The sequence below is a fragment of the Pelecanus crispus genome, chromosome 12 (assembly GCF_030463565.1).
Source record: "Pelecanus crispus isolate bPelCri1 chromosome 12, bPelCri1.pri, whole genome shotgun sequence".
Classification (NCBI taxonomy): Eukaryota; Metazoa; Chordata; class Aves; order Pelecaniformes; family Pelecanidae; genus Pelecanus; species Pelecanus crispus.
The window spans coordinates 7,345,049-7,356,929 of NC_134654.1; the positions used below are offsets into that span (position 1 = coordinate 7,345,049).

At 62.4% G+C, this 11,881-nt stretch overlaps 1 protein-coding gene across 1 annotated transcript; it reads right to left on the reverse strand.

The window, feature by feature from the left end:
- Positions 1 to 343: 343 nt before the first annotated feature.
- LOC142594706 (E3 ubiquitin-protein ligase PHF7-like) lies at positions 344 to 5,659 on the reverse strand. Its single transcript, XM_075720111.1, has 10 exons — positions 5,521 to 5,659; positions 5,246 to 5,340; positions 5,040 to 5,141; positions 4,646 to 4,770; positions 4,387 to 4,549; positions 4,194 to 4,300; positions 3,963 to 4,079; positions 3,590 to 3,708; positions 1,162 to 1,193; positions 344 to 526 (listed from the first exon to the last, which is right to left on the reverse strand). The coding sequence occupies exons 1-10, from the start codon at positions 5,657 to 5,659 to the stop codon at positions 344 to 346; spliced, it is 1,182 nt and encodes a 393-aa protein (XP_075576226.1).
- Between the last annotated feature and the right edge of the window lie 6,222 nt (positions 5,660 to 11,881).

Consider the following 11,881-nt stretch of genomic DNA (forward strand, 5'->3'; position numbering starts at 1 on the left):
CAGGGGCCTGGTCGCGCTGCAGCGGCCGGTGCTTGCAGCAGCAGGAGCTGCCCTGCGGGAGGGAGGCAACAGCTCTGCCCCAGCCGGGGCACTGGGACCGGGGTGGGCACGCGTGCGCGCCAGCCTCACCTTCTGTGCCACCTGTTCCATCTCCCGCAGGGTGTTGGGGGGGGAAGAAGCTGTAGAAGCCCTTTTCATCAGCCCCTCTCTGGCCCAGCCCGCTGGCAGGATAATGCAAGAGGGGGAAAGGAGGTGTGCCCGGGTCTGCCAGCGGTGCAGGGCTGGGGAGTGGGCTTGTCGGGGACCGGGCAGTGTCGAGGCCCGGGGCCTGTCTAGGCAGCTCTCATGGATTCAGAGCCCATGCTGGAGACCCAGCTGCTGCTGTCACAGCCTGCACAAGGCTGGAGGACAGTGGCACCGTCACCCCCAGCACCGTGCTGGGATGCCAGTGGGGTAATGCTGGGAGCGGGATGGGGGAGAGGCCAGAGATTCCAGGCTCCCAGGGCCCCAGCTCCTGGCAGTTGTGCTGCAGAAGAAGAGGCTAGGATGCTCGCAGGACACTCTGGCACCCAACCGCCCTCCTAGCCCCTGTCCACCAAACCTGCTGCTGCTCCCCAATAAAAGTTTATTTTTGTATTTTCTGTTTTCTTAGCAGAAAATAGTTAGTGTAATGTAAATAAATAGAATCATTTGTATTGATGTATGATGATTTGTATTGATTTGTATGATGTCTGGGCAGCGGGGGGCCTGTGCTGTTTCTTGGCAGCAGCACCCTGGGTGTCCCCGGCCCCCATCCCGGCCACCCTTGGGGCACTGCCGTGGCCCTTGCAGCCTGAGCCCCATGCAGCAGTGGGTGCTCCCATCACCCCTGCCTGGGTGCAGCTGGTGATGCAGGTGGAGGTGATGAGGCCCTGCAGGATGGGGTGTTGCTGGTAGCTGAAGCAGCAGGCAGTGGGGATGCCCTCTGTGAGGGCAGAGAGGCAGCCAGCCTGCCCTGGTGAGCCCCCAGGCTCCAGCAGAGGCTTGGGGTTCCGCAGGGATTTGCCATCTCCCGTCCCTCCCCTTGTGTCCTATTGCCTGGCGGTGGCCCCCCAGGAGACCCCTGGCCCCAAGGCTGAGTCCCAGCATTGGTGGTGGTCTCCTGCTCCCAGCCCTCCCCACAGCCGCGAGGGTCCCCGCTGACAGGGATGGGGCTCTCCTCTGCACGGTGCTGGGCCCCTGTGGCGCTGCCCTCCTTTTCTCCCCGGCTGCTGGGTGGGCGCAGGGTTTCAGGGAAGGAAAATGACTGCATCGCACCAAGGAAATGATGTTGGGGTCGCCCAGTTTTGCTGAGCTGGAGAAGGCAAGGAAACGGCAGCAGGGGAAGTGCCTGCCACGGGGCTGCGACTTTGAGATTCCATTTGGTTGCCTGGCAGGGACCGTCCGGAGCGCAAACCCCCATGACACGGACCCTGCCGCCGCTGCAAGGACCCCAAGGGGCCGTGAGCCGGGCTGGGGCACGAAGCTCTGTAGCCAGAGCCCCAATGGCAATGGCAAGCAGGCAGCCGTGAAGCAAGCTCCAGGCAGGCATTTGCTCTGCAACAGCCCCAGCAGCATCACTGTGTCGGGGGGGGCTGCAGACAGCGCGCCCAGCCCAGCATCCTTAAACGCCACGCCCAGGCAGGGGCTGCTTCATGCTGGGGGGGAGATAAGGCGTTCAGCCTCAGTACTCTGTGTTTCCCTGCCCTCCCAGGGGCTTCCAGGACTCTTCCTGTGACCCGCGGGGATGCCGAGCCCTGATGCGACCCGTATTTTCTCCCACTGGATTCCCCTTGGCTCACTCGAGCTGCAGGTCGGAGGAGGGTGTTTTATTAAACGCGTCGAGGGACGTAGAGTAGTGTGGAGGGGGCGGCGGCAGGGGAGAGGACGGACATGGTGTAGTCTAGCCTACCCTTGATTGGTTTAGTGTGGACTTGGTAGTGTAGGTTAATGGTTGGACTGGATGATGTTAAAGGTCTTTTCCAACCTAAACGATTCTATGATTCTATGATTAAGATGGGAAAGGACCTCTGAGATCATCAGTCCAATCATCAAGCCAACACCACCATGCCCGCTAAACCGTGTCCCAGAGTGCCACATCTACCCGTTTTTTGAACACTTCCAGGGATGGTGTCTCCCCCACCTCTCTGGGCAGCCTGTTCCAACGCTTGACTAGCCTTTCCGTGAAGAAATGTCTCCTAATACCCAACCTAAACCTCCCCTGGCGCAGCTTGAGCCCATTTCCTCTCGTCCTATCGCTAACTACTTGGGAGAAGAGACCAACGCCCACCTCACTACACCCTCCTGTCAGGTAGCTGCAGAGAGCGATAAGGTCTCCCTCCCCTCAGCCTCCTCTTCTCCAGGCTAAACAACCCCGGTTCCCTCAGCCGCTCCTCACAAGGCCTGTGCTCCAGACCCTTCCCCAGCTTCGTTGCCCTTGTCTGGACACGTTCCAGCACCTCGATGTCTTTCTTGTATTGAGAGGCCTAAACCTGGACACAGTATTCCAGGTGCGGCCTCACCAGTGCCGAGTACAGGGGCACAATCACCTCCCTGCTCCTGCTGGCCACGCTATTCCTGATCCAAGCCAGGATGCTGTTGGCCTTCTTGGCCACCTGGGCACGCTGCTGGCTCATGTTCAGCCGGCTGTCAACCAACACCCTCAGGTCCTTTTTGGCCAGGCAGCTTTCCAGCCGCTCTTGCCCAAGGCCGCAGCATTGCGTGGGGTTGTTGCGAGCCAAGTGCAGGAGCCGGCACTTGGCCTTGTTAAACCTCAAGCAGTTGGCCTCGGCCCATGGGTTCAGCCTGTCCAGGTCCCTGTGCAGGGCCATCCCACCCTCGAGCAGATCGACACTCCCACCCAGTTTGGTGTCATCTGCAAAGTTCCTGAGGGCACTCTCAATCCCCTCAGTCAGATCGTTGATAAAGATCTTAAACAAGAGTGGCCCCAAAACAGAGCCCTGGGGAACAGCGCTCCTGACTGGCCGCCAACTGGACTTGACTCCATTCACCACAACTCTCTGGGCTCGGCCACCCAACCACTTTTTTACCCAAGGAAGAGTATGCCCGTCCAAGCCATGAACTGCCAGCTTCCTAAGGAGAATGCTATGGGAGACGGCGTCAAAGGCTTTGCTGAATTTTAACTTTGCCGATTTAACTTGTTGGAGTTAAACTGAATATTTTCTGCTAAGAAAAGGGGAAATACAGAAGTACGCTTTTATTAGGGAGGATCGGCAGGTTTGTTGGACAGGGGCTAGGAGGGCCGTTGGGTGCCGGGGGGTCCTGCGAGCATCCTGGCCTCTTCTTCCGCAGCGGAACTGCCAGGAGCTGGGGCGCTGGGAGACTGCCCCTGCGCCGGGGGGCTGGAGCCTGCGTCGCCTGCAACGGGGGGCTCTGCAAGGGGCAGGCAGAGGATGAGCGCAACAAGCCCACGCCACACTCCCTCCCTCCCTCCCTCCCTGCACCGCACCGCACCGCACCGCACCGCAGCGCCGCGCCTGTCCCCACCTCTCGCACAGCTGTGGTGGCCACGTGGCCCCGGGGCCCCTGTCCCCACAGCTGCACCCCTCACCTGTGCCCGTGTGGCTGCAGTCGCCACACTCCCAGGACTCGGCATCTTCCCGCACAGCGGAGCAGCGCTGGTGGGTCCCGCGGGAGCCACAGGAGCTGCAGAGCACCAGTCTCCAGGGCCTGCGGGAGCAACGGCACCCACTGCCACCAAAGGCCCCCCCGAGCTGCGGGTGCCCAGCCCGGGCGCTCTGCTGAGCCCACCTCCGCCCCGCTCCCCCCCCGCCACAGGCAGCCGCGGCTCAGCTGCCCGCACGCACGCACCCTGCGCCATGCCCGCCTCGGCATCTCAGGGCGCCTCCGGCCCTGCCCAAAGGAGGACACAAAGGCATCGTCTCCTCGCTGGGACTCTGGGCACCGCAGCCACCCGCGCTTACCCGTTCACCTCTGCCTCCTCCCGTCCCGCCGGGCACAGGCACTGCCTGGCGTCGCAGCAGCTGTGCCGCCGATAATGGTCCGCAAAGGCCCCCTCCTCCTCCTCCCAGGCAGCGTCCCTGCGGGAGCCGGGCAGCGCTCAGCCCCGGGGGCGTGGGGGACACCCCGCGAGGCAGGAGGACACTGCATGGAGCGTCTCAGAGGGGGAGGGAGGCAGGGTGGAGGGCACCGACCTGTCAGGGATTTTGATGCCCAGGCGAAACATCTCCTCTTGGAAGGCATTTACGTCCTGGCACAGCGGGCATCGGAAATGGTGCAGGGCGGAGCGCAGCGCCTGGCCCTGGGGCACGGATGGCATCAACGGCATCAGCATCAGCGGTGGCGGCAGGGGGGCCACATCAGGGGGCCGGGGGCAACGACGCCTACCTGGATGCAGCGGCGGTGGAACCAGGCACTGGTGCAGGTAGGACAGACCAAGGTGTCATAGCATGGCCGCCGTGCCACTACCTCCTGGCAGATGAGGCAGGCCGTCTGGTCCTGCTGCACCGCCCGCACCCGCTGCACCGGCCGGTGCCTCCAGCAGAAGGACCTGCGGGACGGAGGTGACAGCTCAGCCTCGGCCCGCTCCTCCGCCCTGCACCTGGCCCTGGACCCGGAGCTTGCCCCGCAGGGCGGCTACACTCACTTGAACTCCCCGAAGAATTGGGAGATGCACCCTCGCTCGCTACCGCAGGGGAAGTGGAATATTCGGGGGCAGCGCCGGCCCCGGCAGGTGACCGAGGCGCCCCGCAGCCGGCAGATGCAGCACCTCTGGGGGGGCACGGAGACGCTCGGCGTCAGCGCCGCGTGTTCCCGGGGAGCCCGGTTCGCCCTCGCCCAGCACAGCCCCGCCACGTTTTGGTGGGCCGCCTGGCCGGTGACACCGGGCCACTCAGAAAGACACCTACCTTCTCCACATCCCCAGTTTCCGCAGCAATGGGCCTTTGTGGATGAAGGAGGATGTGGAGGGTTGCTGACCTGTGCAGCACCGGGCACGGGGCGTGGGGACCGCGGTGGGGACGCGTGCCCCCCGGCCTCACCTTCTGCGACACCCGCGCCAGCTCCTGCCGGATGTCGGGGAGGAGGAAGCCGAAGAAGCCCTCTTCATCGGCCCCTCTCTGGCTCAGCCCGCTGGCGTGGTACTGCAAGAGGGGATAAGAGGGCACGTGCCAGGGGCTGCCGGCGGTGCGGGGCTGGGGACCGGTGGTTGTCAGGGACCGGGAATTTTTGAGCCCCGGGGACTCACCAGGCAGTTCTCGTGGACACACAGTCCGTCCTGACGGCACAGCTCCCCAACGACCTCGGCGTCACAGTCTGCCCGCTGGCACAGCCCGCACAGTGCTGGAGGACGATGGCACCGTCACCCCCAGCACCGCGCCAGGGTTCCGGCAGGGCTAACGCCGGGAGCGGGGCTGGGGGCAGGCCGGAGCAGCTTCCCAGAGCACGGGATCTCTGCACACACAGCCGGGCGCCAGCCAAAATCCCCTCTGGCAGGTGCCCGTGGGGATGCTCTGCGCTCACCTTCCTCCTCGGGGACCTGACCCTTTCTTATGGGCAGGGGAGGTGCACTGGAGGGTCCCGCCTGCTCCCCCTGCAGCTCTGCGGGACAGTGGGCAGCGGGGGGCTGGGGCCTTTTGCGGCGCCGGGACCTCGGCTCCATCTCCGCCAGTGGCTGCAGCGAAGGAGACGGCTGGGCGTCGGGACGTCGGTGCGGTCAAAGACCGTCCTGATCCTCTAGCGTCCGTGGCCAACGCGCCACTGAGCTGGGGGCGGTTGCGCGGGGGTGTTTATCCAGCCCGGGGGGTTTGTGACACGGGCTCCGCACGCACGTACGGTCACAAACACGGTCCCGCATGCGTGAAGCCGGGTCACAAATGTCCCCACGCCCAGTCATCTCCTTCCCTGCATCTGGGACCTGGGCACAGGCACAGGGCTGTGATCGGGGGAGGGAGGGAGGGAGTGTGGCATGGGCTTGTTTGTGCTCACCATCTCCCTGCCCCTTGCAGTGCCCCCCGTTGCAGCTGGCCCAGACTCCAGCCCCCCGGCGCAGGGACCCTCGCACAGCGCCCCGGCTCCTGGCGCTTTGGCTGAGGAAGAAGAGGCCAGGATCCTCGCGGGACACCCTGACGCCCAACTGCCTTCCCAGCCCCTGTCCCAGAAACCTGCAGGTCCTCGCTAATACAAGTTGGAACTTCGCACGTGGCTTTGCCGACACGCCTGAGCGCTGCTGCAGGGCAAGAGCCTCCGCACTGGCCCTGACCCTCCTGTTGGCACCGTGGTACAGCCCTCGGATTATTATCCGTTATTGCTTTTTCACGTAGGCAGCGATGACGTTGCAAGAAGTCGTCCAAGGGCAAGCAAGAGAGACTTCAGGGCCTTGGGACGACTGGCGAAGGGATCAGGAGCGCAAGCAGTGTTCTCCTCTACCCCTCCAGTTGCAGGGAACGAACGACGAGGGGAGAAACAGGAAGACCCAGCAGAGCAATAACTGGCTCTGAGACTGCTGTCACCGGCAACGTTTTGGCTTTTTTCATCCTGGGTCGGTCTACACGACACCAGGCCTGCTAGCGACACATGGGCTACACCTGTCGCAAAGGGGGAAAAGGATCTTTGCACAGGAGCGAGCAGGGCTCACGGAAAGACTGGGTACACCGAGTACACTGGAGCGCATCTGAAATGTCCCTGTACTGATGCGCACAGCACCCTAGCCACCTCAGTGGAGGTAGGGGATGGGACGGAGAGCCACACGGCACCAAAGACGCAAGGGTTGTTGATGTGTTAGAATGCACGGAAGCGCCTGAGAACAGTCACATAGGAATTAGGGCTTCCCCCGCAAAAAAGGTGGCGGCGGATCAATAGCCCGACCAAAGTGCACCTCCACCAATGCACGCAGCATGGGCGACAAACAGGAGGAGGTGGAAGCCTTTGCGCAGCTGGAAAACTATGATGTAGTTGCAATCGCGGAAATGCGGCGGGATGACTCGCGCCGCTGGAGTGCTGCAATGGACGCCTATAAACTCTTCAGAAGGGATGGGCAAGGAAGGAGAGGCGGTGGGGTAGCCCTGTATGTTAGGGAGTGTTTTGACTGTCTAGAGCTTGACCGACGGTGATGAAAGGGTCGAGCCCTTATGGGTAAGAGTCCGGGGAAAGGCCAACAAGGCAGGTATCATGGCGGGAGCCTGTTATAGAGCAACCAGGATGAAGAGACAGATGAAGTAGTCTATGAGCAGCTGGGAGAAGCCTCACCATCGCTAGCCCTTGTTCTCATGGGGGACTTCAACTCCGCCAGATGCCTGCTGGAAATGCGAAACAGCAGAGAGGAAATGATCTAGGAGGTTCCTGGAGCGTGCGGAAGAGAACTTCCTGACACAGCCCACTAGGGAAGGCACCCCGCTAGAGCTGCTGTTTGCAAACAGAGAAGGACTGGTGGGTGATGGGATGGTTGGAGGCCGTCTTGGGCACAGCGATCACAAAAGGATAGAGTTTTTGATTCTCAGAGAAGTAAGGAGGGGCGTTAGCGGAACTGCCGCCTTGGACTTCCGCAGGGCAGACTTTGGCCTGCTTAGGGGCCTGGTTGACAGGGTCCCTTGGGAGGCAGTCCTGAAGGGCAAAGGAGTCCAGGAGGGCTGGACGTTCTTCAAGAAGGAAATCTTAAAGGCGCAGGAGCAGGCCGTCCCCGTGGGCCGAAAGACGGGCCGGCGGGGAAGACGGCCAGCCTGGCTGAACAGAGAGCTTTGCCTGGAACTCAGGGGAAAAAAGAGAGTTCGTGACCTTTGCAAGAAGGGGCAGGTGACGCAGGAGGACTACAAGGATATCGTGAGGTTATGGAGGGAGCAAATTAGAAGGGCCGAAGCCCAGCTAGAACTTCATCTGGCCACTGCCGTGAAAGACAATAAGAACTGTTTCTGTAAATACTTTCACAACGAAAGGAGGCCTAAGGAGACTCTCCCTCCTTTCCTGGATGCAGGGGGAAACACAGTGAGAAAGGATGAGGAAAAGGCTGAGGTACTTAACGCCTTCTCTGCCTCAGTCTTTAACAGTAAGACCAGTTGTTCTCGCGGGTACCCAGCCCCCTGAGCTGGAAGACAGGGACGGGGAGCAGAATGAAGCCCCCTTAATCCAAGGGGAAAGGGTTGGTGACCCGCTACAGCACTTAGACACACGGACGTGCATGGGGCCGGCTGGGATCCACCCGCGAGTGTACTGAGGGAGCTGGCAGAAGTGCCCACCGAGCCACCTTCCATCCTTTATCAGCCAGCAGTCCTGGTAACCGGGAAGGTCTCGGTTGACTGGAGGTTAGCAAATGTGACGCCTGTCTACAAGAAGGGCCGGAGGGAGGGTCCGGGGAACTACGGGCCTGCCAGCCTGACCTCGGTGCCGGCGTAGGTTACGGAGCAGCTCATCTTGAGTGCCATCACGCGGCACGACCGGGACAACGAGGTGATCGGGCCCAGTCAGCATGGGTTTATGAAAGGCAGGTCCTGCTTGACTAACCTGATCTCCTTCTGTGACAAGGTGACCCGCTCAGTGGATGAGGGAAAGGCTGTGGATGTTGTCTACCTGGACTTTAGCAGAGCCTTTGACACCGTTTCCCACAGCGTTCTCCTGGAGAAACTGGCTGCTCGTGGCTTGGACGGGCCTACTCTTTAATATCTTCATCAATGACACGGACAGTGGGATCGAGCGCACTCTCAGCAAGTTTGCAGACGACACCAAGCTGAGTGGCGCGGTTGACACGCCAGAAGGACGAGACGTCATCCAAAGGGACCCGGACAAGCTGGAGAGGTGGGCCTGTGTGAACCTCGTGAGGTTCAACAAGGCCAAGGGCAAGGTCCTGCGCCTGGGACGGGGCAACCCCCGACATCGGTGCAGGCTGGGGGATGAAGGGACTGAGAGCAGCCCTGCGGAGAAGGACTTGGGGGTACTGGTGGATGAAAAGCAGGACACGAGCCAACAGTGTGCGCTTGCAGCCCAGGCGGCCAACCGTATCCTGGGCTGCATCAACAGAAGCGTGGCCAGCAGGTCGAGGGAGGGGATTCTGCCCCTCTGCTCTGCTCTGCTCTGCTCTGGTGGCACCTCACCTGGAGTACCCGCGTCCAGCTCTGGAGCCCTCAGCGCCACAAGGACATGGAACCGTTGGAGCGGGTCCAGAGGAGGGCCACAAAAACGATGCGAGGGCTGGAGCACCTCTCCTCTCCTATGAGGACAGGCTTAGGGAGCTGGGGTCGTTCAGCCTGGAGAAGAGAAGGCTGCGGGGAGACCTTACTGCGGCCTTTCACTACTTAAAGGGGGCCTGTAGGAAGGATGGGGACAACCTTTTTAGCAAGGCCTGTTGTGACATGACAAGGAGTAATGGTTTTAAACTAAAGGAGGATAGATTTAGACCGGTGTCCTGGTTTCAGCTGGAATAGAGTTAATTTTTCTTCCTAGTAGCAGCATAGCGCTGTGTTTTGGATTTAGTAGGAGAAGAATGTTGATAACACACTGGTGTTTTAGTTATTGCTAAGTACTGCTTATGCTAGTCAAGGACTTTTCAGCTTCCCATGCTCTGCCAGGTGCACAAGAAACTGGGAGGGGGCACAGCCAGAATAGTTGATCCAAACTGACCAAAGGGCTATTCCATACCGTATGACGTCACGCGCAGTATATAAACTGGGGGGGGTTGGCCGGGGAGCAGCGATCGCTGCTCGGGAACTGGCTGGGTATTATCTAGGTCAGCGGGTGGTGAGCAATTGCATTGTGCATCCCTTGCTTTGTATATTATTATTATCGTTGTTGTTGTTGTTGTTATCATCATCATTATTATATTGTTATCATTACTATTTTACTTTATTTCAATTATTAAACTGTTCTTATCTCAACCCAGGAGTGTTTCTCACTCTTACTCCTCCCATTCTCTCCCCCATCCCATCGGGGTAGGGGGAGTTGAGCGAGCAGCGGCTGCATGGTGCTTAGTTGCTGGCTGGGGCTAAACCACGACGACTGGATATAAGGAAGGACTTTCCTACAGTGAGGGTGGTGAGGCACTGGAACAGGTTGCCCAGAGAGGTAGGTGGTGGAGGCCCCATCCCTAGACACATTCAAGGTCAGGTTGGATGGGGCTCTGAGCACCCTGATCCGGTTAAAGATGTCCCTGCTCACCGCAGGGGGGTTGGGCTAGATGGTCTCTAAAGGCCCCTTCCAACCCAAAGCGTTCTGCGATTCTATGACTCTACGATACTCTTTGCACGGCGGAAAACTGGCTGGATGGGCGGGCCCAAAGAGTCGTGGTGAATGGAGTTCAATCCAGTTGGCGGCCGGCCACAAGTGGTGTGCCCCAGGGCCCACTATTGGGGCCAGATCTGTTTAATAGCTTTATCAACGATCTGGAGGAGGGCTTCTTCCTGCATCCACAAAGGCCCATTGCTGCGGAAACTGGGGATGTGGAGAGGGCAGGCGTCTTTCTCAGCGGGCCAGCGTCTCCGGCCAGGCGGCCCGACGAAACGTGGCGGCGCTGCGCCGGGCGAGGGCGAACCGGGCTCCCCGGGAACACGCGGCGCTGGCGCCGTGCGCCTCCGTGCCCCCCCCCGAGGTGCTGCATCTGCCGGCTGCGGGGCGCCTCGGTCACCGCCCGGGGCCGGCGCTGCCCCCGAATCTTCCCCTTCCCCTGCGGCAGCGGAGCGAGCGAGCGAGGCTGCGTCTCCCCGCTCTTCGGGCAGTTCGAGTGAGCGCAGCCGCCCCCCGGGGCCGCGGCGGAGCAGGGCTGGGCCGGAGCTGCCGCCCCCGTCCCGCAGGGCAGCTCCTGCTGCCGCAAGCACCGGCCGCGGCGGCGGGACCAGGCCCCCGCCTCATCTCCAGGAGGCGGTGGCGGGGCGGCCCTGCCGCGACTCCCTGCCCTGCCCTGCCCTGCCCCGCCCCGCCCCGCCTGCGCCAGCGCCTGCTTCCACCGCCGCGGCAGCCAGGCGGGCGGCGTCGCCCCCGGCCCCCGACGTGCCCCCCCCCGCCATCACCCCGTCGCCCAGCTCCGGGGGGGCCGATCGGGACCCCCCTCTGACAGGCCCAGGCCCAGGCCCGGCCCCGGCGAAGGTCGCTCGCCTTTTCTCGTGGCCATGGCCGGCTCCTGGCGCCTCATTGTCGCGCCTCTGCTGCGCTGCCGGGCCTGCCGGCAGGTGCAGCCCTCGCCCAGCGCCCACCACCCCGCAGCCACCGCTCGCCCCGCCGCCAGGCCCGCCCAGCCCTCGGCAGGGGGAGCAGGAGCAGCCGGAACCCCTCGGTGAAGAGACAGGGCCCGCAGCCAATGAGGTGCCTCGGCGGAGAGAAGCTTCTGGAACACGCCGAGTGCCGGCCAGCGCCCAGCTGCCAGCCGGGGTATAAAAGGGGGGCGGGCGGAGGCGGCCTTGGCGTGTCGTGGGTGGGGTGGGGTGTGGTGAGGAGGGTGTGGGTGAGTGGGAGCTGTGCCCGTGGGTTGGGAGTGCGTGCCCTGCCCTCCTTTTGGTGGGTGCTTTCTTGTGGCTGCGTCCCTGAGTGAGGCCTCGCTCCTGGCCCGGGTGAGTGATCAGATGTTCTGGGTGCCCGCGCGAGAGAGATTTCCCCCTTGAGAGTGTGTGTGTGCGCGTGCGTGCGTGCGCGCGCGCGCGCGCCTTGATGAGCTTCAGGTGTTTGGAAGATTCCCTGCGTGATTCCCTGGCATGGCGAGGCGGGCATGGCGCAGGGTGCGTGCGTGCGGGCAGCTGAGCCGCGGCTGCCTGTGGCGGGGGGGAGCGGGGCGGAGGTGGGCTCAGCAGAGCGCCCGGGCTGGGCACCCACAGCTCGGGGGGGCCTTTGGTGTCAGTGGGTGCCGTTGCTCCCGCAGGCCCTGGAGACTGGTGCTGTGTGGCTCCTGCGTGGGCTCCCGCGGGACCCG

Excerpts from the sequence above, each read along its gene's own strand:
- LOC142594706 (XM_075720111.1), bottom strand. The coding sequence starts at position 5,659 with ATGGAGCCGAGGTCCCGGCGCCGCAAAAGGCCCCAGCCCCCCGCTGCC. Across the intron at positions 4,771-5,039 it reads TGGCGCGGGTGTCGCAGAAG|AGGTGCTGCATCTGCCGGCT; the intron begins GTGAGGCCGGGG and ends GTGCCCCCCCAG. Across the intron at positions 527-1,161 it reads CAGCGGGGACCCTCGCGGCT|CACAACTGCCAGGAGCTGGG; the intron begins GTGGGGAGGGCT and ends CTTCTTCTGCAG.